Raw genomic sequence first — 27,987 nt, 5'->3', positions numbered from 1 at the left:
ATCGCAATGGGAGCCTGGAGTCAGGGCTCCACCAACTCCCTTCCCCTACCCACCAGCTTGTAGGTGGCAGCAGTGGCCTTGCAGAACCCACTCTTCCCTTTTCATAGCCCTGAAAGAAGGGGTCAGACTCATGCCTGATTACTTCCCTGTTCAGTGTACAGTTTATGCTATAGCCCTTTGTTGGTTTTAATTCCCAGAATGGAGGCAGCAAAAAACGTGACATCAAGCAGAGGGAAACGATGAAGGGAGGATCATGAAACAGTCACTGGCAAAGTTTTTCTGGAGGATTGGCGCTTGTAGTCAAGAGCTCTGCTCACCACCTTTCCTTGCTGGTGTCACACCAGCTCTTTTGTCATGCAAGAGTTAAACCAATAGAGCATGTGGGAGTACGGGATATTAATTAGGTAGTGGTGCAGCTAGCTACTGTGTACAGCACTTTGAAGATGTGACATGCTGTCTAAGTGCTGAGTATTATTAACACCTGGGGTGCTTGCTGGCACCAGAGGCATACTGCTACTGGACGGGCCAGGTGCATTCAGCCAAGCAGGACATTCAACATCTGCCAAATACATCTGGCAGGTTTTTCAACAGCAAAGCTGTTGAAGTAAATATGTAAGTAAAGCAAATATGTCCCTTTGGTCCATCTCTCTACTCTGATGAAGGATGACTATTAAATTCACCAGGGACTACACATGGGTAGCTGAGGGCAGAATTTGTTGTTCAAGCTATGCGTTGGAAATTGGACGGAAGGCGTTAGTGCTACATAGTGGTTGGTGATGATTCTTTGCCTGTTTTATGGATCTTGGTAAACTTTGCCATGCAATACAACAAATATTTAAAAAAAATATTTTTTAATATGATAAAAATAAAAGGAAAACCTTCACCCATTTCCAGGGGATGGAAGAGAGAGAAAGCATAATACCTAGAACTATGGAGCCAACTATGGACTTTACTGGTACAGAACTGCTGATAGCTATGTGTTCTCCAGGCTTAATGACAGCATCCATTCCTTAAACTGACCTGAGAATTTCCAGAAGCCAGAAACATGACAATTCACTCTATCCTCACCCTGTGGCATAAAGTGACATGCACTTGTTTTCCACTAGGAAAGTCTCTGTTAACTCATATCACTTACCAGCTCATGGCAGCAAACCAGCATGCAACACACATTCACTTTCCATGAACTTTCTGTTTGTGTATTAAACATGAATGCAAACAGCAGGAGGTTTAAACATCTCTGGGGCTGTCTTCTCATTGCATTGATCAATTTCATATGGCACTTGCAACATTTATCAACACAAAGCATGTGACTTCTATAATGTATCCGGCAATATAAAATGGGATGGGGAAAGTGGTTTTGAATTCTCTAATAAAGGTTTCAGCCTGCACTAGTATTACTTAGGTTGAAGCTTATTATCCATGTTCGTCTCCATTAGGGACATATGCTCATGGAAATTCAAGCAGCCTTTCTTAGTGACACTTCAAATTACAGGGGCATAAATATCTTCTCACCATTCTCTAATAGTAACTGAGGAACATTGAATTACATGGTAATTACCATGCAGTGGCTGGGTAACAGCATGGTTAGTTCTGTGTCATTATGGGGAAAGTACATGGTTATTTCTGTGTTCAAAGTGCTGATTAGTATGAGAATCTATTGTGACTTCACTAACTGTAATTATACAGTAATCAGTATGCGCCTGTAAATAGTCACTGCTGGTATTTATCAGTTAGACAGAGTTACCATAGGATGTAACAGCAGGGTCCTGCTATTTGTGTCCCTCTAGCTGTAACTGTTACCAGTTATTTTGTCCTCATAATTTTTGTAAATACTGGGCCAAATTCTGCAATAGGTTACTCTGGACTTACACCAGTGTAACTGATAGATGAATTTTCTCACACTCCCACCAGCTGTTGCAAAAACTTCTTTTTTCTTTAAAGGTTGGTTTTAATGAACTGATAAACCAATATACCTACAATACAATGCAAACAAATTTAAAAAATCCAGAAAAAAGCCTCTTACAATGAAGTGTTAAGAAAAGAACAGCTCCTGTCAAAGTGGAATCCTCTAGGAAACAAATTACAATTTGCACACTGCAATGCACTGACATTCACTAAATAACTTCACTATACCAGAATTTACTATAAGCAGGTTCCAATGCATTCTAATAAAATAGTATGCTTTGCTTAAATGGAAAAAATGGATGGAACAAATCACAAACTAGACTTACTGAGTCTGATATCTCTAAACTGGTGAAAAATCTAGGCCAGTGGTTTTCAAACTTTTGTACTGGTGACCCCTTTCACACAGCAAGCCTCTGAGTGTGACCCCCCTTATAAATTAAAAACACTTTTTAATATATTTAACATCATTATAAATGCTGGAGGCAATAACATTGCGACCCCATGAGGAGTCACGACCCCTAGTTTGAGAACCCCTGATCTAGGCTGTGGGCCCAGAAACAGCTGCCAACCTTGAATTAATCTGATCAGAACTTCATTAATGCACCAATGTACTTTTGGTGTTTTCACTGAATGCTAGAATTGACCGTTTGATAAATGCCATCTTACAGAAAAACAGTGTTTGACAGGAATCAGTATGACTGGGCTGTTACATGAGAACAAACATTTGCTTAATTAGTACAAGTGGTAAAGATTAGAGAAAAAAGGGGAAATCTGTAGTAAAGATGGGGACAATACAAATTCCCTTCTACTAGAACTATCTGTACTTGTTGCCTTGGTGGATTTTTTTTTAAAAATATTATGAGTTCTCTCTCAGTCAACAAACTCAACTTGCTGCTGCAATTGGGAATAATTCTTTTGGCCTGCCTACTCACTAAGTTAACTACACTTCCCTCAAGGTATAGAGTGAAAACTCACTAAAGGGCAACTAAATGTAGCAGAAATACAGCCCAAAGCATTTGAAGTTTTAGGCTTTTCTATAACTGACATTTCTGACATTGATTTTCAGATAAAAATGGAGAATAATGTGTAATGTACACTCAGCCTTAACTGGAATCTGCTCAGTTACATGCCCCAGTATTCTTTACGTTTGGTTGCCTCCCTGGCATGAGGCCAAAGTCAGTTGCAATGACAAAATCTGGAAATGATACTGTGACATCAGGAAAGTTAAAAGGCTAAATATGGGACAAACCAGCAAAATACAACATTGAAATTAATTAAAAATCTAAATGATTAATTTAATCTAAATTTCCTTACTTAACATAACCTCCTCAGTGATTCAGACAGTGCTTAAGTATTGGCAGGCAAGGAGACATTGGGTATATAGGACTATGAATATACTTGGATAGCAGGATTGTCTCACATAGCGAGACAGTTAAGAGGAATGCTTTACGGGCACCATTAGGCAGCCATGTTTGCTTGTAAAAAGTATACTCTCGTGCTATAGTAGGGCCATCTCTGCATATTAACATCTTAGATTGTTGATAACTCATTGATTGTTACGATAGTGACAAACTTGATTCTCTGCTTTTAAATCAAAATCACATCATAGATTTTTTTTAAACAGCTAAACCCCACAAAAAATTATATACCATCTCTCCATTTGTGGAGGTGAAAGCATGACTGCTCAGAGTCCATCTGCCTCATTATTTCTGTTCTTGACAGTAATCCCTCTAATTGCCTGTGTGTCAAAAATCTCTCCTTTGTATCCCCTTTCTGAAGTAGACTAACCATCCCTGAGACACTTTCTTAAGCACTTTTTCATTACAATTAGATGAAGAGTCTAATACTTGTTTCTTTTCTTCATATGTGAATAAAAAAAGCAGACACCAGTTCGGAACCAGTATTATCTATCCCAATATTGATGTACCCTAGTAAGTTTCTTAGGTTTTTGACCATGCTTAAATGTGTATGAAACTGCTGTGTGTATATGTTGTGCTTTGATGTATTTACTCTGTTAAACCAAGATACTGGAGACTAAGAAAATGACCTCAAATATGGGACAAGGCAGAGATCATCTGCAGCAGAGGGGAGAAAGGCCTTGAAGGGTCTGAGAAGGAAGCTATGTTTTAAACTTTGAAAGCAAAAATATATATGCACTTTGGTGCTAGCATAAGTTGCATACACCAAAACTAGATGTGAAACTAGGATTTGCACTCATGCAAACCTCACTTCTGATGTGCATTGGGCATTTTGCACACATACTTCTACACGTAGCCTTTAAAAATCTGGGCCTGAATGCTTTGAAAATACAGAGGCCACTTGGTGCATTTTAGAAGAAGAGGGGGATGGGGAGAAGGTTTCTTTGTTCACAAGTATCTTTATTAGCTAAGGATAAAAATCATCTCTAGCAGAAATGGTTTAGCTATATCCAGAGAGGAATAAACTGCTCCAGAGACAGGGAAATCCCTCCCCCTTCCCCCAACTCCATCTCACACACAATCAATACCCTTTCTTCAGTTCAGACACCGACTATACCTACACTCTCCTAGACAAGTATATGTTAGAAGATAAAAGGCTAATGTCTGCTTAGTTCTACTCATGCATGCACCCCAGTGTAACTGTGAGTAGAACATGACCCCCAAAGGGAATTTTTTGCACATTAAAAAGTAAATAATGTTGTCTGAAATTGATTATACTTGTGTATGAGCAAAACCCCTTACATTCCCCAGTCAAGCTGCTCCTTAAACTGTTGGGCTGAACTATCTTGGAAATGCAACACTCTTAAGAACTAGTAACTGGCCTTCTTTGCTCTATATCATCCATTCAATGTCTTGTCTGGATAAATGGTGAGGACATTCCTTATCCCATTTGCTGCTGCAATACACATCTCCTCATACAAGGTAAAGGAAAACTTTTGACCAATTGGTTGTTATTGCTGAAGACTCCATATAAGATGCTGGAACCAATGGAACCAGATCTCTTAGTTCTTTTATCTAACCCTATATAGTAGTTTGAACTTTGCTTTCACCAATGATGGACATTCCCAAGTCAGATTGACTGACAAATCTGAAACATTCCAAAGCTAGTCAATGGGCTCAACTCCTAGTCAATAACTCCAAGAGCTGTGGAGATAGCCAAAATAATCAACGCAAAGAGAAGAGTGTTTACAAGTCTGAATGTGCAGGAGGCCCAGGAGCGGGAGGCTAAGCAGAGAAATGGGGTATCAGTCACTGAAACACAAGGGTCTTCCTGCCCTATGAAATAGTAAACTAGGTCCATTACCTGCAATTCTCCATGGGTCTTACTGTAGAAGACAGTACCCAGGATTGAGGTTAAGATAAAGGTGGATGGGAACAGGAGAAAATATCCTTATGCCAATGCTAGTCTCTTCACAATGTAGTGAATGTTGACCTTCTGGCCCTTCCTTCTGTACATACTGGATTTTCCATACAGAGTAACTTTAAACCAACTGCATTTGGAAAATAGTAATGATCATATGGAGTTAATGCTAGTTTTATACAGCGTCATAAAGTAACAAATTAACTAACTCAATTCACGTGCATTCATTAAAAATCTCTCTCTCTAAGCATTACTAAAGACCCTGTTACTGTAGGGTCTAGGCACTGGATGTTACACTGAAGCATCTGTAGCTGGAACTGGTTCCAAGTCCCCTATCAGCAGCATTCCCTGTACCCTAAGACTCACTTTTATTTTTCTTTCTTATTTCTCTCCCTTTATTTTTTTAAGGGAGGTGGTTGCTACACATGCCTGATTCTGTTTTCTATTTTCTTGTTTAAACATATGACATATTTATCTTGCAAGGCACCAAAAATACCAAACCTATTTGTAGGAAAGTATACTTAAATATGCACTGTTCAAATACCTACAAGCCTGGCTTCCAAAACAGTATATTTTATTATGGAGGCACTGGTTGCACCCATAACATTTAAGGTTGCACTGACTTTTGCTCTTAAAGCAGGGATTCAAACTCTTCATTATATATGAAGAATACAATGTATCCCCCTAATCATACAATACGTAAGCTTTGAGTAGAGAATGAAGTTTCTGAAATGTAAAAGTTAACTGTATCAACATATTTTAAATTGTGATAATATTTCATAAGAACAATCGCTAGGGAACTTTACCTTAAATACAGATAGATTTGGTCATCATTCTTAAGATCAAATATTCTTTCCCTCTATTTGACTGAGGGAGCAATCAAGTGTTTCAATGAATTGCATGCTGGCTTCAAAAATTCTCTGATGTGTAATCCATTTTACTGTTTTGTATTAGGTATAAATTAAAAGACAAAATACCTGCATAACCTTAAATAATCTAGAGAAATGTATTTCAAAAAGTATCTTGAGTCAAAAAGTAGCAAATCAATGTATGTATTTTCCATATTTGTATAGTTTTCATTATATTTTTGATCTGTTACTCTCAAGTCTCTTTCATATTTAAAAAATGAACTACACACCTATCATGCAAGATGTAAAGAAGTATGTTCAACTAGTTCAAATTAGATATACAGTAAAAATACACTTCCAAAGAAATATCATTTCCATTTTTGTTCATGTTTTTAACAGAATTTCAGACTAGTACATCAAATGTGGAACTGTACAAGTATGTGAAGAAACATTAGGATTGCAGTAGTAAAAAAATGTACAGCATTCAAAACCAACAAGCTCTAAACAACTGAACAATACCACAGGATTGAAACAATCATGGGGACAACATAGGTCATTGGAGACAGTGAGTGAATCCGAATGTCCCTACATAAAGGCCCTATATAGAATATTGTATCTTACTTATATGCAAAATCCCTGATTTGATTAAACCAGACAATTGATTTAATTGCCTGTTTTAGGTTTTAGATAATAGAAACACGAGATTATTCCCCTCCATAAATCTCAGTTATTGAAAAGGCAATATTGAGAACTGATTTCAAAGATGTGGATTCAGGTAGTTAAAACAAAAGATCAAAACAAGAAAATACCAACAACAACCAGCACCTCTCTTCAAATTGTCAACAGCTACGTTTTGCTGCGTTACTATTGAATTTAATAGTACGTTTTTGAAAACCGTTTTGTTTACATAGGAATAAACAGGTTTTTATTTATGGCCTGTATCCATTTCATATTGGACCAACATTGCCTTTTAAATCAAGAAAAGATCCAACTAAACCATTTAACAAAAATAAAATTCCCAAGGTAATTGACAATAAACAAAACACCACATACAGCAGAATATCTGTGTGTGAACACCCTTTTCAAAAGGTAGAAGCATACTCTTTAACAATCCACTAACCAATATTATTTCCTTTTTAGACATCGTTGCTATGGGGTATCTAGTAAAGTTTGCTAACTCAACCTGCAGGGTTTTTTTTAAAACATATATTTGTAACTGTGTACAAATGTAATGAATATGTTAAACTGTTTGTTTTTTAGGGATGGGAATACAACCCCCTTCACAAATCTTATCCAATCATGATTTCCTATGGGGACTTTCTTGTTTCTCAGATTATTCATCTTTATTTACCAGAACTGAAGAGCAAGAAAGGTTAATAAATATCTTAAATACGTCAGGGTCCCAGGCTCACAGTCCTTGTGCACCCAGATCTCTCACTGACCTCAATGGGAATTTGGCATGCACAAGATCTGCAAGCTTTCAGCTGAGAAAGCTTTATAAATATAGCATTTTAAAAACCAAAACACTGTTTGCACGGAGCCTGGCCTAATGAATCATCTTCAGTACACTGAGAGGAGCAAAGAACACGATTCTTAGCACCTATCTTGCTGCTAGTTCGGAATAATCTTTTGCTGATTTCAATCCTATGGGAGCAACAGAGCAGTTTTTACTAAGTCAGCCACATACAACCTAACACATCTGACTGAAAAACCTTGCAACAAGATTGAAAAGAAACAACCTTATATATGGTACATACAGCTCAAAGTCTGCATTAAATAAACCATTGGGAAAATAGCATACAGCATTCTAACTCAAATGTAAACCTTGCTGAGGTATACTTATTTTTTCCTTAAAGAATGAAAGACTAGCTTTCAAAAAAAGGGAGAAAGAGCTCACAGCACAAATGATACTCAGATCTCACAACTGGAGAAGGAATTAAATTAAATTGAACAGATCCATTATGGTTTAAGGAATAGCCATTTTTGTCAGTATCCATAACAATATATTCTTACCTGCTTTTTTATACCTTCAAACCATTAAAAAAGGCCATATATGTTTGTGAAACATAGTTTTGTCTCAATGTTATCTGCCAATGTTTTAAATTAATCTAACAAATACTTTTTCTTTGTTTCTAGGGGACAACATTACCCAGCGTCTGTCTCAGAAATAGGTTGATCATGGCCACACTGCTTTCAAATGCCTGGCTTGCCCTCTCCACAAAATAGGACAGACACCTTTGGTTGCATAAAAGCAATATTTCTTTCCTTTTCAATATTAACTGAAGTTAAATTGAGTTTCAGCAACAAAATTAAGCAGTATGTTTGTGTAAATTTTAATGTTCAATAACAATTTTTAGTTTCAACTAACAATTATTTATTTCTCTATAACGAAGATATCTAGACCCTGTTATACAAATTGGATTTTTCACCCATATATTTAGGAATCAGGAGGCAGATGTGTATCGTATTTAGAGTTTACTCTAAGCAGATACTGTATTTGATGTGCAATTTTCTAATCAATTTAAATACAGTCAGCCTACCTGCACTGTGAAATTAATGCTAAATGTAACTGCAGCTGTTACCAAGTAGTTTCCACAAGTGGTTTTATTACTGGTTAGATTTTACAAATTCTGATATTCAAACAGACTTTCACCTTAAAATTCTAAAACAACAAAGCAACCAATAAAGGGCATAGGACTATTCAAAGTAACAAACTCTTGTAACATTTTTGCCCTTGTTATAAATATACAGAGAGAAAAAGAGAAAAATGGACATGTAATCCAAGTACGTAGATAAAACAGTATATAAGGCACATGGCAGTCTTTGAAAATTACAGAAGCTTTAGCCAACTTAAATTAATTGCTGTTTCCCTTACTCAGTCCACAAAACTGTACAGTTACACAAATGTTGTGTTGCAGATAGATCTTCCAAGTTATTCCTCAGTCCATAATCTGTAATATCAGAACAATACATTTCCTTCTGTTTTCAGGAGAGATCCTAAGTGTGGTTAGTCAGTTGCTCAAAGCCTCTATTAAAATACTCTTGGAATTCAACTAAGAATAATTTCTTTTTTAAAGAAATTATTGAGAAAGAGTCATCAGAAAAGATTTGTGAGAGTTGTCTGTGAAGGACTTCGAGATTCATGAACCTCAAGACTTCCGGGTACTGACGTCAAGACAGATGTCACAGTAGGCATGGTAGGATTAGTCAAGTCTGTTAAGGTAGTGGGAGTGCTGGATGGACTCATGGAGGCATTGGATATTTCTGAGGCGGGTCCTGACGGGGTTCCTGCTTGGAGTGTGGAATCTGAAGTCTTATCCACCCCTGTGTTTTCTTGACGTAAGAGGTTCCGTCTGAATTTGGCTCGGGCGTTTTGAAACCAAACCTGAAATATTTTAATATAATAGGGTAGCATTTAAAAAACAGCATTTTTTTAGAAAAGCAAAAGACACAAATTCAATACAGCCTCAATTGGGTGTATTCTTGTATTGACTGCATGCAGATGGAACAGCTCACTTTGCTACAGTAACTCCACAGGTTGTGTCCAGTTGTGTGAAGTGTTCTCTGCTTAGCATGTAAAGCATTTCTGTCTGCCTTTCCCACATTTCTCTAAGTAAACAGAGTGTGCACTAGGATATGAAGAGAACTGGGGATGAAGGAAAGGAATCTTGCTCTCCAGGCAATGGAGAAAACAGTCTTAGAGCTTCAGTAGCCGCTGTGGTTCATGCAACTACCCCCAGCTCCTGAGAAGTATTCGTCAGGATGGGGGCAGAACTGACGAGACGATGTGTATAATCTTAGATCCACCAGCCCCAGCCATTTTTTGGTCCATCCCTTCTCCCATCATGCACTGCAAAGGATATAGATCCTATGCATGGCATCCTGCTCTTCCCCTCTCCCTAAACAGCTCCTCTACAGCTCCAGAGGTAGCAGAACTTTCCCCGCTCTCTAAAAGATTTGACACTCTTTCTCCATAAAGCCTTAAATAATAATAATAAAATAATATATGGAGATATACCTATTTCATAGAACTGGAAGGGACCTCAAAAGGTCATGGAGTCCAGCCCCCTGCCTTCACTAGCAGGACCAAGTACTGATTTTGCCCCAGATCCCTAAGGGGCCCCCTCAAGGATTGAACTCACAACCCTGGGTTTAGCAGGCCAATGCTCAAACCACTGAGCTATAGCTATATAAAGGGCTCAGTGACCTTTTGGGGTCCCTTCCAGTTCTATGAGATAGGTATAGCTCCATATATTATTATTAAGCCTTTCTCTCTTCTCCCCACCCTCACCCCAAAAGTGTTTTGGCTTCACCCCCCGCACCAGCCTCTCTGTAGAATGTCTTCTCATACTTGTTATGAAGGTATACAAAACAATTTGTATTGTACTAAAACATAATTTTAGAAGTAACAAAATCAGTGTGCAAAAAGTATATTTATCTGTATGTAACTAGAACTATATTTATCTCCTGTATTGTCTAGCTATTATCTCGCTGTCTATGACTGAGAGACAAAAGCGGCAAAGTTAATCTCCTAAGGCTAAATTGCCAAGGCTTCTCTCCGAAGGTAATGGTGCCCGTCCCATGCCTATAGGGCTAGTTTTAAAATAAAATACTCTGCTAGTTTATCTCAAATTAAATATCAGTAAAAATATATTAAACCCCAAGAATATTTCTATCAAGTCCAGATACAGAGACATATCTCTATTAAATTTCAAAATGGCATTAAAAGTCCTGTGCTCACGCTGATGCAGGCAGATACCGACCTTTTAATACCAGACACTCAGACATTACAGGGATAATATATCCCCTGGCTCTGATCTTACAAAGTGAAGCCCGACTATTTACGTATCATCGGGTCTCAAGTCATTGTGTTGTATCACCTTTAACTGACCCAGTCCTACTCTCACTGAGCTCACACTGACTTATTTCAGTGTGAGCAGCATCAGTCCCTGTCAGTCTAGGTGCCGAAGGCCTTATCGTTCTTTCTGCAGGAAGTCCCACAGAAGGGGGCTAAGAGAGAGGAGATATCGGTGAGGGTCTCCTATCACAACTTTCTGCCAGATGGTCTGTTGTGGAAGAGGGGGTGTGCAGAGCCCAAGGGACCAGAAGGAAGACAGAGCCATCCACACAGAAGTCTGGTGTGTCCCCCCAACTCCCTAACAGTATGGTCCTGCTGCAACTTGGGCAGTCCTGGGAATTCCCTTTGAGTGGGATCCCCACCACACAGAGGAGGAGAGTGAGATGTAAAGATAACACAGTCCTGGGACGATGCATGTGCCCCAGTCTTCCCCCTCTCTCCCCTGGCCAGTCTATTTCCCACTTATGGATCCCCAGAACCAAACACCCTCTGTGGGGCCCAGGGAAAGAGGGGATGCTGTTGCAGACCCTCTTTTCTTTGGGGAAAGATGGGGAAATCCATGTGAAGAAGGGTTTAGGTATGCACTCCAAGGAGTGGAGTTAAGGACAGATGGGCAGCTTGAACATAAAAAATTCCCTTTATCCTCATGTGCAACTCCTACTAATGTCTTCTAGAGTGGTACACATAGACCAAGGGTAATATATGCAGGGCCTCCCAGAGGATTCAGTGGGCCTGGGGCAAAGCAATTTTGGGGGCCCCTTCCATAAAAAAAAGTTGAAATACTATAGAATACTATATTCTCGTGGGGGCCCCTGCGTGGCCCAGGGAAAATTGCCCCACTTGCCCCCCCTCCCATGCAGCCCTGAGTATATGTCCATTTGTGTCCTTGCTTGTGCAGCTTAGTGTTTTTAATAGTTTATGTTAGCATTACCCTTGTTTAAAGGGACAAAGTCAAGTAGTTTAGGCTCCATGCATAGGTTTGTTATATTACAATCAGAAAAAAAAACTATCCCAAAAATTAATGTTAGCACTAACTTTTTTAGTGTTCTTTAAAGATGTCAGATGTATTAACAATGGAAAGTGGGTTTTGGCTTAAACCTTCCCCTGCAATGTCTGCCATTCCTGGTCCCTGATTCTGCAATCAGATCCATGTAGGCAGAGCTCTGAGGCTCTGTAAAGAATGCAAGGGTCTGTCTGCGTGGTTCCAGCTGAAGAACCAGGAACCATGTGTGCAAAGAATAAAGGTGAAACAGATTAATCTATTTTGATTATTCAAGCTGAGAGTATGTAAAAAACAGCCATCAGAAATGACGAAAAGTACATTGGGAATTTTGAAATCCGTTTTTTTTAAAATTTTAAATAATATAAATTATTTGTAGTACAAGTATGGGAATTTTTATTTTCAAATATATATAATCTGACAATGTCCCTTTAACAGCAGGAAAAAAGGGTAATAAAAAGTTTAAAGAATTGCCCATTGTTGTCAAGGCTGAATAACTCAATCATTTATTAATGAAAATAAAATAAAACCGCCAAAGTCACCATTTCACTAGTTCCAATCATGTGCACGTCCCCCCCTGACTTCATCCTGATATTTGCAAGAAACATACTTGCACATAGGGAAGAGGGGCAAGCCCCACATGCTAGCAAAATTTCAGTTTCTAAACATGAAGCAATTTGCTGGTTAAAACAAATTATAAAATTTCCGAAGACATTAGAACAACTTTGATCTCCCACGCTACTCCTAAAGCCCAATGGATCCTTAACTGTGATGCTGCTAAAAAACTCACTATGGTGTCTCTAAATGTCTAATTTTGTATATAATTTAGTGATTTGGAAGAGAGAGAGGGTCAAGCCTCTTAGTTTGTATGTATTTCCCTCCATCTTCCAAAGTCATTAAACACTCGTAAAAGACGGTTACTCACCGTTGTAACTGTTGTTCTTCGAGATGTGTTGCTCATATCCATTCCATTAGGTGTGTGCGCGCCGCGTGCACGATCGTCGGAAGATTTTTACCCTAGCAACACCGGCGGGTCGGCTGTGGAGCCCCCTAGAGTGGCGCCTTCATGGCGCTGAATATATACCCCAGCCGACCCGGCGCCCCCTCAGTTCCTTCTTGCCGGCTACTCCGACAGTGGGGACGGGGGGCGGGTTTGGAATGGATATGAGCAACACATCTCGAAGAACAACAGTTACAACGGTGAGTAACCGTCTTTTCTTCTTCGAGTGCTTGCTCATATCCATTCCATTAGGTGACTCCCAAGCCCAACTTAGGTGGTGGGGTCGGAGTGAGACATTGCTGTGTGCAAAACCGCTGATCCGAAGGCAGCATCGTCCCTGGACTGCTGCACTAGTGCATAGTGAGCTGTAAACGTGTGGACTGATGACCAAACCGCCGCTCTACAGATGTCCTGGATCGGAACTTGCGCCAGGAAAGCAGTCGAGGAAGCTTGGGCCCTCGTGGAGTGAGCGGTGAGGTGCGGTGCTGAGACACCTGCCAGGTCATAGCAAGTCCGGATGCAAGACGTAATCCAGGAGGATAGGCGTTGTGAGGAGACCGGTGAGCCTTTCATTCGGTCGGCCACTGCAACGAAGAGTTGCGTCGTCTTTCTAAAGTGCCTTGTGCGGTCAGTATAGAAGGCCAGGGCCCTGCGTACGTCCAGAGAATGCAAACGTTGATCCTGGCGAGTAGCATGTGGTTTAGGATGAAAGACCGGGAGAAATATATCCTGGTTGATATGAAAAGGAGAAACCACCTTAGGGAGAAAGGCAGGATGTGGACGAAGCTGCACTTTATCCTTATGGAAAACCGTGTAAGGGGGCTCGGATGTAAGCGCCCTGAGTTCAGAAACGCGCCTTGCTGAGGTGATGGCTACGAGGAAGGCTGTCTTCCAGGATAGGTACAGAAGTGAACAGGTGGCCAGTGGCTCGAATGGAGGACCTGTGAGCTTGGAGAGAACCAGGTTGAGGTCCCACGTCGGAACGGGCTGACGTTGTTGTGGGTACGTCCGGTCTAAGCCCTTGAGGAATCTAACGACCATCGGGTTAGAGAATACCGAGGATGCGAGTTCCCCTGGGTGAAAGGCCGATATAGCGGCCAGGTGAACTCTAATTGAAGATATCGCCAACCCTTGCTGTTTTAGGGAGAGGAGATATTCCAAAATGAGAGGAATAGGTGCCTGCAACGGGGACGTGGCTCGTTGTTCGCACCAACAGGAGAACCGCTTCCACTTGGCCAAGTATGTGGTCCGTGTTGAGGGCTTCCTACTGCTCAGCAGAATCTGTTGGACAGAGTGCGAGCACTGCTGCTCTGCCTGGGTGAACCATGGAGCAGCCACGCCGTGAGGTGGAGTGATTGCAGGTCGGGGTGACGCAGGCGGCCGTGGTCCTGAGAGATGAGGTCCGGGCATAATGGAAGCGGGATCGGTGTCTGAACCGAGAGCTCCAACAGCGTGGTGTACCAATGTTGTCTCGGCCACGCTGGGGCGATCAGAATCACCTGTGCCTGGTCTCTGCGCAATTTGAGCAGTACCTTGTGGACCAGAGGAAACGGAGGGAAGGCATAAAACAGGTGGTCCTTCCAGGGAAGGAGAAACGCGTCCGAGAGGGAGCCCGGAGCTCGACCTTGCAGGGAGCAGAACACGTGGCACTTCCTGTTGTCTCGAGATGCAAACAGGTCTATCTGGGGAAACCCCCACTTCTGGAAAACGGAATGTATGATGTCCGGACGGATAGACCACTCGAGTGTTTGAAAGGACCTGCTGAGTCGGTCCGCCAGAGTGTTCTGGACTCCAGGGAGGAACGATGCCGTGAGATGGATTGAGTGGGCGATGCAGAAGTCCCACAGGCGAATGGCCTCTTGGCATAGCATTGACGAACGTGCTCCTCCTTGCTTGTTGATGTAAAACATGGCGGTGGTGTTGTCGATGAGAACTAACACACAGCGGCCATGTAGGAGATTGAGAAATGCCTGGCACGCCAGGCGCACCGCCATCAGTTCCCGAACATTGATGTGCAGGGCTATCTGGGGTGCAGTCCACAGGCCCTGGGTATGGTGTTCGTTGAGATGGGCGCCCCAACCCAGGGATGAAGCGTCTGTGACCAGGTGCAGAGAGGGTTGTGGGGCGTGAAACGGCATCCCCTCGCAAACCACCTTGTGGTCTAGCCACCATGTGAGGGAGGTCAGGACCGAGTTCGGGACCGTGACCACCATGTTCAGGCTGTCCCGATGTGGGCGGTATCTTGATGACACCCATGTCTGGAGTGGGCGAAGCCGAAGTCTGGCATGCCTGGTTACGTACGTGCAGGAAGCCATGTGACCCAGCAGGGTGAGGCACGACCTCACCGTGGTAGTTGGGAAGGCCTTGAGTCCTTGAATGAGGCTCGTGATGGTGCAAAAGCGATTGTCTGGCAGGATGGCTTGTGCACGTCTGGAGTCTAGAACCGCGCCGATGAATTCTATTCTCTGGGTAGGTTCTAGAGTGGATTTGTCCTTGTTGAGTAGGATACCCAACTTGTTGAATGTGTGCACTATTATGTGGACGTGATCTCGAACTTGTTCTTTGGTGCGACCGCGTACCAGCCAGTCGTCTAGGTACGGGAACACCTGTATCCCTTGCCGACGAAGGTACGCTGCCACGACAGCCATACATTTCGTGAACACCCTTGGGGCCGAGGATAGGCCGAAGGGAAGGACTGCAAATTGGTAGTGCACCTTGCTTACCACGAACCGCAGGAAGCGTCTGTGAGGCGGGTAAATTGTTATGTGAAAGTATGCATCTTTCATGTCGAGGGCGGCGAACCAGTCTCCAGGATCGAGGGAAGGGATAATGGTCCCCAAAGAGACCATGCGGAACTTCAACTTTACTACGAATTTGTTGAGTCCGCGCAAGTCCAAGATGGGTCGCAGACCTCCTTTGGACTTGGGAATGAGGAAGTAACGGGAATAGAATCCCCTGCCCCTTAACTCCACTGGAACCTCCTCTATGGCCCCCATAGCAAGGAGCGTGGAAACTTCCTGTATAAGAAGTTGCTCGTGAGAAGGGTCCCTGAAGAGGGACGGGGAAGGGGGGGAGGAGGGGGGGATTGAAGAAAACTGGATAGCATATCCCCTGTCCACCGTGCGAAGGACCCAACGGTCCGAAGTTATAAGGGACCAGGTCCGGTGGAAATGGGAAAGGCGATCCCGAAAGGATGGGGCTGGATCCTGTGGGATGACTGGGGCGCCGTCCTCGACCGCACCTTCAAAAGTTCTGCCTGGGGCCTGAAGGTGGTCTAGGTGGCCCCTGGTTCTGACCAGGTTGAGGGCCGGTCCACCTTCTTCTACCACCTCGCCCTCGCCTCCGGGTCGAGTCCTGTCTCTGACGAGGCGGGGGGGGGTAGAAGCGCTGAGGCTGCGGTCTAAATGGCCTGCGCTGAGGGCCCACAACATGCATCCCCAAGGAATGCATGATCGTCCTGGAGTCCTTGAGGCTCTGCAGGCGAGAGTCCGTCTTTTCGGAAAAGAGCCCTAGTCCTTCAAAGGGCAGATCCTGCAGGGTTTGCTGCAGTTCCTGAGGCAGACCCGAAACCTGGAGCCAGGAGATCCTCCGCATAGCGATACCTGAGGCCAGGGTTCTCGCAGCAGAGTCCGCTATGTCTAAGGAGGCCTGTAAGGAGGTCCGAGCCACCTTCTTACCCTCCTCCACCAGGGCTCCAAACTCCTCCCTGGACTCTTGGGGAACCAACTCCTTGAACTTCCCCATAGAGTTCCAGGAGTTAAAGCTATAGCGGCTCAAGAGCGCCTGTTGATTAGCCGCTCTAAGTTGCAACCCTCCGGCTGAGTAAACTTTACGGCCGAATAAATCGAGGCGCTTAGCCTCCTTCGATTTGGGCGCTGCGGCCTGCTGACCGTGGCGCTCCCTTGCGTTCACTGATGCCACCACCAGTGAACACGGCTGGGGGTGGGTATACAAGTACCCGTAGTCTTTAGACGGAACAAAGTATTTCCTTTCCACCCCTCTCGCTGTGGGTGGGATAGAGACAGGAGTCTGCCATATCGTAGATACATTGGCTTGTATCGTGCGGATCAGGGGTAACGCCACCCTCGATGGGGCATCCGCTCCGAGGATATTCACGATGGGGTCGTGCACCTCCACTATCTCCTCCGCCTGCAGGTCCATATTACGGGCCATCCGACGCAGAAGATCTTGGTGAGCCCGAAGATCTATTGGAGGTGGACCTGTGCACGATGTGCCCGCCACTGCCTCATCCGGAGAGGAAGAGGAAGATGCCTCCGGTGGGACAGGATCTAAGGGAGGGTCCTGGGCTCCCTGCTCCTGGGCCGGAGCATCACCTGCGCTTGAGTCCAGGGCGTCAGGTGGTGCGGACACGGAAGCCTCCATGCCCCCTGGCGGAGGCCGAGAGATGGTGGACTCCGGGGCCCTTCTAACAGAGTGACCGGAGCGAGAGGTCGAAGCAACTGGAGCCCCTTGCGCCTGATGGTACGCCCACGGGGTCCAAAACGACCAGTGAGATGGGCCATGAGAATGGTCCTCTGTTATGTTCTGCCAATGGCCCAAGTCCTGTTCCTCGGCTTGCCCTTGAGGGGGGTATGCCGATCTCGAGAGGTCCTCCGAGGAGCGAGACCCCGATCTCGATGGCCATGGCGGTGCCGAGAGCGTCGAGACGATTCCCGTGGGCTGCGGTGCCGCACGGTGCCGGTCTGGAGATGATCTATCTCCACGCGGTGCCGGCGATCGGTGCCGGGACCGCGACCGGTGCCGATGACCTCGTCGGTACCGGGAGTCGGATCTGGACCTCGACGAGGACCTGGAGTATGCCCGGTACCGGGAGCGGCCTCTCGACGTCGAGCGGCGACCGTAGCGGTGCCGAGAACTACGTCTCGACGTTGATCGGTGCCGACGATCATAGCGGTGCCGAGACGTAGAGCGGTGCCGCGAAGAAGATCTTGGCCGCGAGTACGACCGGTGCCGAGGTGATATTCGGTGCCGGGACTGCGAGCGGCGTGGGGACCTGCTTCGGGACCTGGATCGGTGCCGAGGTTCCAGCCCTTGCGATGGAGGGCGCATCAAGGCAGGTTTCCCCCTCGACTGGACCGGGCGAGGCAACGGTGCCGTCGGTGCCGGTGGTTGAGGCGGTGCCGGCTCCGTGAGAGCTATTAAGTCTCTCGCCGCCGTGAAGGTCTCTGGCGTCGACGGGAGGCACTGTATCACCACCTGCCTCGGTGGAGACGCCGTCTGCACCGGACTCAACGGCCTCGGCGCCGGAGTCGACGGTGCTGGAGGCACCTGTTTCCGGTGCTCCACCGGCGTACGCGGCTCTACCCCCGGCACTGGGGGAGCCAGCGTCTTCGGCACGGAGGTCCCCGTCTTATGGGCTTTCTTATGCCCTGGGGATAATGACCGGCGCCGAGGCACTTGCTGTGCTTTCGGTGCCGACGAGGTCCGGTGCCGGGAAGGCTCATCTGACGCCACTCGCGTGGTCGTCATGGCCGGTGCCGCCGGGGCACTGCGCACCGAGGCGCTAGGTGCCGGGGCCTGACTTGTAGATGGAGCGTCCGGACTAAGTGCCGCCTCCATCAGGAGTTGCCGGAGCCGAAAGTCCCGCTCCTTCTTGGTCCTTGGTCTGAAGGCCTTACAGATCTTGCACTTATCTGTTTGATGGGACTCTCCCAGGCACTTCAGACAGGAATCGTGCGGGTCGCTCGTGGGCATAGGCTTAGCGCAGGAGGCGCACAGCTTGAAGCCGGGAGCGTTGGGCATGAGCCCGGCCCCGCGGCCGGGGGAGAAAGGGGGAGACGACCCCCTTAATCCCCTGAACTATTATAACAACTAGACAACTCTTAAAACTATTGAACTATTTAACTATAAACACTAGGATTATAACTATAACTATAACTGCGAATAACGAACTAAGCTAGGGAGAGTGGAGAACAGCTAAGCAGCGCTCCACAGTTCCAACGACCGTCAGGGGCGGTAAGAAGGAACTGAGGGGGCGCCGGGTCGGCTGGGGTATATATTCAGCGCCATGAAGGCGCCACTCTAGGGGGCTCCACAGCCGACCCGCCGGTGTTGCTAGGGTAAAAATCTTCCGACGATCGTGCACGCGGCGCGCACACACCTAATGGAATGGATATGAGCAAGCACTCGAAGAAGAACCAAATCCTACCTTCAGCTGCCCATGCAGCTATCTGTGAATGCTACCAATGGGAGCTGCACACACATGGAAAGATTTTGACAGGGTGCATTTTCCTTTTAATATGACTCATTCCTATTAGCATTATGGGTAAAATATACCCCAACATCTTATAGGTGTTGTCTAAAAACAGGGATAATTCCTAACTCCCTCCCGCTCCAGGGTGTTGCAGGGTTAACTGGTTAATGCTTGTAATGTGCTTTAGGGATGCACAATGACGAGTATTAATATTGCTACTTAAAAAGCTTCTAGATATTGACTGTACTGAGATTCTGAAAAATATTTAGCCTTGTGTCAGAAAAGAATAGCCTAAAACAGCTACCCCCAACACATTGTATACGAGTCTGCAGTGTAGACTTACGATGTGAAATATTTTCAGCCAACGTTTTTACTCAAGGGAATTGAGAGAAGCAAAACTATTGTTTGTGTGAGCTGTTGGTAATATGGGCCTGCCTTGCAGTATGTGTCATCATTTATATCTCTGCAGATAGGATGTAAAAGGCTACAAAATCAGAATTCTCCACTCAGCACAGCGGTACTGTTTTAAGCCCACTTTGCAGGTTCAGGCCCTGTACCAATAATAGTGCTACATTAACACAAGGAAACAACACAACTGTACATAATAGTTCCAGAAGGGCTCATCTCACATCAGTTAGATAATTAGGAATCTGGTCTTCAGTATTTAGGAATAAATAAATAAATAAAATCACAACAGTGTGGGAAATATTTAATGTCTTTTTGTTCAAATGCATCATTAAAGGTCTGAACTACATAAACCAAAACTACCACTGAAAAACAGAATCAGCTGTAAGTCAATGACTAATAATACTAGATTTGAGTTAATGGTATTGAATAGCTATGGATGGACAGCTAGGCAGGATTGTCCAGTGGTTGGGGCACTAGGCTAGGGCTAGGGAGACCTACGTTTAAGTTGCTGCTTTCCACAGACTTCCTTGAACAAGTCACTTAGCCTCTCTGTGTACATTTCCATATCACTTTCTTTGTCATATAATCTTGACAGTGTGTTAAAGAGATCCTGAATATTACGGGCAAAATCCTGTTCTTGCCTGGGGGAGCAGCATAGAACAGGGTTACATGCTGCTCCTCGGAATAGCATGCATTCTAAGCTATTGGGAAGAGAGGAGGTAGCTGGACAGACCTCTACCAAGCAGATTACATCTCCTTGAGACTATAGATGGAATGGGCCAGCTCATTTGCCAGTCCTCCTCTAGCACTCTTTTGTCTCTATGAAGGATCTTACCCTGCTACTTGCAGGGAGGAAAGAATCCTTTTCTATCTTCTCCCCTACCCCTTCTGCACTAAGCAACAAAGGGCAGAATCTAGGCCCTAAAAAGGAACATTTTGTGCCATTTATCAGAATTTCCTCCCGAAAGCCCCCTTTCCTCATGTCACCTGCAGAAGGTGTTAGATGCAAAAAGCTGTGGGGTTTTTCTCCCTTTTTTTCTTTGCTGGGGAATGAACCTAAAGGAAAGTTGTTGAATTTCAATCAACTCGTTCACATGCTCTCACTGGCTGACATGGATTACGTATGTGAATGGACTTGTAGATCAAAAGGTTAAAAAATAAATAAAAACAAACAGAAATAGCGGAAATTTATGGAAAAAAAGTTGAACATAATTCTGATTTAGATACTTCTGGGAAATAGTCTGTGCATTGCCAAACTGCATCAGGAACAATCATTTAGAGAGTAGTATATACACGTTCCCCTGCCCACTACTGCTGGCCATGGATGATTGATGACTCACTACAGACTAAGCCAAGCTCAAAGTCAGGTCTTCCAAGTGTGACATCATAGATGCTGAAGAATCTGGCCAAATATTCCACTCGTCAATCAGCATACCCACCCCTAATATGTATTCATGGGACTGATGTCCATACAGTAAAAGGACTATGGCCAACTCCTGGTACACTGGAAACTACACTATGTATGCTTAGGACGCTCACCAGTTTCATTACAAGTGTCACAAGGCTTAGAGACAGCTGTTTCTCTGTTCATCAACTGTAGGCAAGCTTATATAGAGTTTCTATTAAAAATTATGTATAAAGAAAGAGAAAGATGTTGAAGGCAAAAACATTGTCCTTGGCCAAATCAGCACAGACCTACTCTTGCAGAAAAGAAGGTAAGTTTACAGACATGCCTGGCAATAACACAAGCAATGTTTGGAATTTAATACTACTGGAACATGTCCATGTATGGCTGAGAGTCCATGTGTCTTCAGTACAAAAGATAGACGAAATCTAATGTTGCATGGCTTAGCTCAGTAGTATTAGTGAATGGCTTTGAGTTCAATAAATGACACGGACTGGATATCAAACTTTTCAATTTAAAAGAACTCATGAACAGCACTGTGCCAAGAGCCAACAAGCATGACGAGACTTCCCCAGCAAGGAGCCACCTTGCAATTACTGCAAGTGAACTTTCAAGTTTGAAAATCATCTCCATGGCCACAGAAATCTAGCTTGCTTCCTCTCACTGATCAGTTAAAGTGCACATTGGACACAGAGGCTCTAAAACCCTGATCTATGCAAACCAAAAAGAAAGTGTTTTCATGGCCCACATTAATTTCCAACATATAACTTGGAAGGGTGGATTAGGGCAATTCCACCATAGGCAGAAGAGGCCATAAGCATGGCTGTAGTAGGCAAAGTGTCACTCTGAATCACTTTTTGGAAACAGTACTCTATTATTTCCCGTGGTCCTACAGGTCCAATCCTCTCCTCCTTATTGTGCACCTCCCACAGTGCTGCAGGCAAAGCAAACCAGATATACCACTGTGGGAGCAAGATGACTGATTCTCCAATAACTTTAGCAAGCTCATAAAGAAGCTGAATGGAACTGCAGGGGGCTGGACAGGATGAAAAGAAGGGAAAACATTCAGCACCCAGAAATTTCAGTGTTTAAGTGTGTAAGACAGGGGTAGACGGAATAGAGCAAGAGCAAAGAACCAATGATAGAGGGATGTTGGAGTGGGGGCAGTCACAGAGTAAGAGGGTTGGAGAGGGAGAACTAGGGTGTAAGAGGGAAAGAAGGAATGGGAAGAATAAAGTGGGGGGGGGGAATGAAGGGCAGAGTATGAGTAGAGAAAAGAAAGGAGAGGGATGAATGCTAAGACTGATGCAGCTGGGATGGGATGAGAGAACAGAAAGATGATGTGAGAGAGAGAGAGAGAGAGAGAGAGACAGTAATGGCATATGTGACTCATGTTGCTTGATGCACTATAGGAAGGCACTCAGAGAGCTCTGTGATAGGTGAAGTTCAAGGAATAGAGAGGAGATGATTAAAGTGAATCAAAGTGTGGGGAAAAAGAAGAAGAGAGAAAAGGAAAAGAGAAGCCAGAGAAACAGGAAGAAAACGGAAGAGAGGAAGTGGCAGAAGGAACATGGAAACATGCAGAAAATTCTTTCTTGCACAAGCAATAGCTCTTGTCAGGCACATATGGGAGCAGCTGCTGCAAGAGGCACCGATTCAGGCATTAATAAGTGTAGGGACTAGCAGGGTAGGTATCTGTCCCACTGCGCTGAGGTAGGGCCATAAAAACAAACAATGTCAAACAGCAGGAAAGATGTGCAAGAGAAGGAGTCACAGTAATTTTGTTATTACAGTTTTTTCCAGAGGAACCCCAACCTCCGCTCCTTTTTCTCTCTATCCATCTATCACCACAAGATCTAGGTTTACTCCAGCAAACTTATCTTTTCTCTTAGCATTGCTTTCTCCACCCATCCCCCATTTCACTGTGAACTTGCCACGGTGCTAGTGTTTCCCCATAGTTCCCTGTCAGATTTTGTCACTGTACCCCATTTGGTTCCTAGAAAGTCTCCAACCCATTTCCCCACAAACCCCACTCAGGCTCTTGTTTGCACTATTTCAATAGGCGGGTCTAGCACACCTGAATTCCCAAATTTACCTCTGGCTAAAAAGTCATTTTGGATAAGAGCCCACCAAATCCAATTTGGTGTAGCACAGAGTATAGATTTAGATGGAGCTGAAGGATCCAACATTCCCATCTTTTGCTTCCCATAAAAATTCAGAGGGAACAAGTGCCTTTGGGCCAAGAAAAATCCAGCATGTAATGGAAAAATTTCTTTAAAAATGCCTTCACCCTTGGTTCTAAATTACAAAACCATGAATGAGAAATTAACGTGTTTTAATCTTTGAAAAATCTATCTATTATTCACTTCAGCTACAAAGCCAAGATGTCCGATCTGTCCTGACTGACAAAATAGATCAATATTTCTGTTTAATTTCTTATGCAATTATTCATTCAGAGTGACTTCTAAACTTCTATACTGTTATTTACCTAGAAAAGGAATATGACAGCTAAAATCATTCACCTCTCCTTAAAAGCATACTGCAGGAAAAATGCCTGGCAGATGTAACTAACTGTTTGATAAAAATAATCAAGACACCTAATTTACACAACTGTGCTCTAAAAATTAGAACCCAAGATATATTCCTCTGCTAGGCTGTAAAGAAATGGCTTTTCTCTTACTCTCTGGGATTACTTTACGTGTCACAGGGGGTACCAACAAATAAGAAAAATTTGGACATTAGCAATATGTGGAGGTATTATCCACAGTGTTTCAACTGAGGCTTGTCAAACATGAGATCGATATTTTATTTACTGCTAGAGACAGAAGTCTTTGCTCTTCTTACCTGAAGAACTCTTTTGGTTAGGCCAGTTTTCTGAGCTAGCTGTTTCAAGTCCTTGGCATCAGGATTGTGGTTAATAGCAAAATAAGACTTCATTGTCCGCAGCTGGTGGTGTTTGAATGATGTCCTCATGCGCTTTGTTTTTTGATTACTGGGGTATTGCTGGTCTCTATCCAGGTGGTCACCATCGTTTTCATTGCAACTTAAAGCTAAAGACAACAAGAAGGAAACGGTTGTGTAAATCCATCACTCTGTGACCAACATTGTTTGCAAATCATCTGAGTGCAGCGATTAAAAGAACATACTATGGCATGTATTGTAATGATAGAAACCCTACTTGCCTTCCCCTCCATTCCTGCATCTTTCTATTCTTCCCTTACAATAACTAGTCTGCAAGAATCCTCACCTGCATCTTTACTGCTTTTAAAATGTCAGGTCTCTTTCCTTTTTTCTTTTCTCCATCTCCACACATCCATTCCATGACTTTCTGTCTGTAGGACAGTAGCTGTCCTCAACTCTGTAAAGTGTTTTAATGCACTTTGTATCACCATAAATTGCATTGTACTGTACACAGAAAGCTCCTAAATAGAGTCCACTTAAATCTTGATGGAACAGACTAGTTAAAATTATAATTATTTCCTCCATCAAACTAAACCCTGTAGAATACAAGAGAGACCTATTAAATAAAACACTATTAAAGGAGTAAAGTTTGTGTACCAGACAGAAAATTACAACTATAATTTGACTGGTTAAAGAAATAAGCCTGTTAAAATATGTCAGTAGTGTGCCAAATCAAAAATATACATTTTAAAAACTATTCTCTGTATATTTATATTTCATTAAAAACAAATTCTCTTTAAAAATAGTGGTTCAAAGAATCAATTTTCCATGTATCCATTTGAGATAATTTAACAAGACTGCCCGATAGATCTGAAAAAAATCAGTAACAAGTCTTGCAAAGAATGTTTAGGAGTAAAGGAACATTACAATAATTACCAAATAGTACTAAAAGTTGCACGCCAAGCGAAATATTCTCATAAGCCAAAGGTATTATTTTGATTTTATACATGCATACAGTAAACCACAAAAAATCCTCTTAAAATAACATTAAGGATCAAGACTAAACCCACGAGAAAATTCAGTGATACGTCTAGAAATCTGTTCTGACATTTTGTCATTAATTTAGCCCTCTGTGCTCAGGTATCAGCAACCCCCCTTTTCAGTTTTTTAAAAAAGTTTTGTGTTAAAAAGGGGAAAAATCCCTGTAATCTTCATTTTACACTCTCCCTTGATAATTATTCATCCACTCTACCAAAAGGGCTAAAAAAAAAAACAACAACAACGGATAAATATGTATCTTGGGAGCTGTAAAATGTGAATTATTGATCCAGCTGTCCAAACAGCTACACACAGGTTTTTAAAATAGTCCATCATTACTGATCCAATACAATGTAATGTAACAGATAGGTATGGCCTTATTTTAAATACAGATTATTTATCCAATTGGAGCTGTTCAGCTCCATAGAATAAATATGAACTTTAAAAATCAGGTGTGGAAATGAATTTAACAAAATGTTCATAATATGCATGTGTGTCTTTTATACCAATAATAATAAATATATTCAAACATTATAGAAAGCAATTAGTCAGCATATACAGTGGTTGCTTTGCAAACTTCAGCATTTCAGAGACTTTTTAAAGGCCAGGACACATTATGGAGTAAGGCCTGAAACATTTCAGTTTGAAAAACAAAGGCATGTAAGTCTCACAGACATGTAAAAAGCATCCGAAACCGCAAAACTTCTCTCACCGTTTTTTAGACTCCTATAATTTAAATAACTAGCCATAGATCTATATCTATATATATAAATCCTTTCCAGGCTAGCCTCATGCCAAGTTTCAGCAATGAGGGGCATTTTTTCTGCTGAGTTTTAAACTTGGTTTTCTCATGGAAAAACTGACAGCACCTGAATTTGAGGGGGAAAAGGAGACACAAAAGGGGACAGCAGAATGCTGCATTTATTAAGCTGAATGGAAAACTTCAGAATCTTCTTCTGGCTTGGTTCGTTACTGAAGTCTGGTTGCCAAACATGTAGTCACCCTATGTACTTCAGTCTCCCTCATAGTTACATTCTTCTCCTCAAATAATGCTGGGAAGAAGATTATCTAAAACTATATTGCTCAGGGAAATTGGTGCTATGAAAAAGAGGTAAGATAATACATTATTTATTATTGTTGTTTAAAGATATTCACTTAGAATTGTAGAAATTCACTCATAGAAATTAGAGATGGAAAAGACCCATGAGCATCATCCTAAATCTTTTCTAATCCTCCCAGAGGTGACAAGTCAGTGATTGGTGATGAAAAACATCAAATTATTTTCTGAAGAACCAAAACCTGCTTTCCTTTCATTGCAAATATATATAACTTGTTTCTTATAATTTACTTCCCTACCTCTTCTCCCTACTCATCCAGTCCTCAAATAAAATAAAAACAAAAATGTCCCATTTGAGGCCTGCAGAACTATTGTCTCCTCCTAAAAAAGGAACTGCCACAACAGAATTTCAAAGTGCATGGGGGTGGTTGCTGCGCACTCTTGTTATGCCAGCTGGATGGATACCCCTCTCAAGCTTAGCCTGAGATAAAGATTTCTGATTAGTGCCAGTAGCCATTCACATTGGGGTGTGGTACTTAGGATTGTATTATTATACGTGACTCTCCCAGAATCTGGATTCCCTCCCAGGGTGTGGGTCAAAAGATACTCAGTGGGCAGAAGGGAATTTTCATGGGGATGGGGAGAGCAGGGGGTCTCCTATAGAATACCTCAGTGCAAAGAAATAATAGATGCTCCCTATGTACCCCCTCTCCTTTTCAGACACTTTTGCTCCTGTTCTTTGTGTGCCATCCCTGTGTATCTCACAGAGGATCTGTTAGACAATCCAAATTCCAGGTTTCCTCTCAACTGCAGGCTGAGGGCTTCCTGCCATGAGACAAGTTCCGAAATGGAATTCAGTGAAATGCCAGTCAAATGGGAAAGCTTAAATGAATGAGACTAGTGCTTGGTTCCCACTTTGGGGATCAAAGAAACCCAGATGGGCACTGAGTCCCTTTTTAGCACACTGAGTCCAAGCTATCCACTGTGCCCTCCCTCCCAGAGCCTCCACCAGCCACCGAACCACATTCATGCTGGCCATCATATCCCCCTCCCTGTGAATCTCTGGCTGGCCACTCTGACTAATGACTAGTCCTACACTCTCCCCATTAAAAACACTGTACAAAAATCAGCTCAGGCAGTATCACCAGCAATTTGAGCCTGACAATCTATGCCAAAAACATTGGAATTTGGTGCTAAGGAACAGAATGTACTCCACATATTAATGCAGCAAAGTGCCTGGTAAAAGGATGACAGGGAACAAAGAAATAAGGGATTGTTATTATAAACTATATTTGAGAAGAAAACACAGAAAGATCTTTCTTATGCCAACCTGGTCCTTGGATCCTACCAGCTGGGGTTCAAAACAAACCTTGCACTAATGTTCAATGTGCTGCTGGATGCAAGGGGCAGAAGCACTTCCTTTGGGGAAATTTTATCTTTATTTTATGTTTGACATGTTAAATCACCAAAAGGAAAAAGCAAACCAAATCTTGATGTCAAGAGAATGATGCGATAAGAGACATATGGTGGAGACATCAGCTCTCCACTCCCAGTGGCTCAGTGACCGGCACCTTTTCCCACCTGGAAGAACAGGAAGGGAGAGCAGCACTGTTTGTTGTTTGAGGTAGGTCTGTGAAAGGGTTTTGTATCCTTGTGGGGGGTAAAAAGATGAGAATCCTTCACTGACTCATATCACCTGGGATATAGAGTGGGTTGGATCTCCCTCTGAACAAGGGGGGGGGGGACGACTCTTGGGTCCTTAATAGCAGGTGGAACAAAAAGGGGATTTTGGTACAAAAAGGGGGATTCTGTGCTCAGGAGGAGGAATCTGGGGCACCTGGAACAGGGAGTGTGTCCCCCTCCCCAGGTCTGTGTGCAGGGAGGAGGAGGAGACCACACCTGTGAGGTTTCAGAGTCGGGGACCCAGGAGCTTCCTCCTCAGCCTTGAAATCTCAAGCAGCGCTTTGGGGAATACAGGAGACAGGGGATGTCCTGGGGGCGGGGGAGATGACAT

General features: G+C 43.4%; 1 protein-coding gene across 4 annotated transcripts in view; it reads right to left on the bottom strand.

The window, feature by feature from the left end:
• Positions 1–6,469: 6,469 nt before the first annotated feature.
• Positions 6,470–27,987, bottom strand: part of LHX2 (LIM homeobox 2) — a 31,622-nt gene continuing 10,104 nt past the window's right edge. For all 4 annotated transcript variants that reach the window (XM_065572003.1, XM_005279388.5, XM_005279389.5 and 1 more), the window contains 2 exons: positions 23,822–24,027; positions 6,470–9,477 (listed from right to left, as the gene is read on the bottom strand). In XM_065572003.1, the coding sequence (XP_065428075.1) occupies positions 9,190–9,477; positions 23,822–24,027 (494 nt within the window). In that variant the 3' untranslated portion in view covers positions 6,470–9,189. The remainder of the gene's footprint in view (positions 9,478–23,821; positions 24,028–27,987) is intronic.

Source organism: Chrysemys picta, chromosome 18 (assembly GCF_011386835.1).
Source record: "Chrysemys picta bellii isolate R12L10 chromosome 18, ASM1138683v2, whole genome shotgun sequence".
Taxonomy (NCBI): Eukaryota; Metazoa; Chordata; order Testudines; family Emydidae; genus Chrysemys; species Chrysemys picta.
The sequence above is the reverse complement of the archived record's forward strand: the minus strand, read 5'-3'. Positions and strand labels throughout refer to the sequence as shown.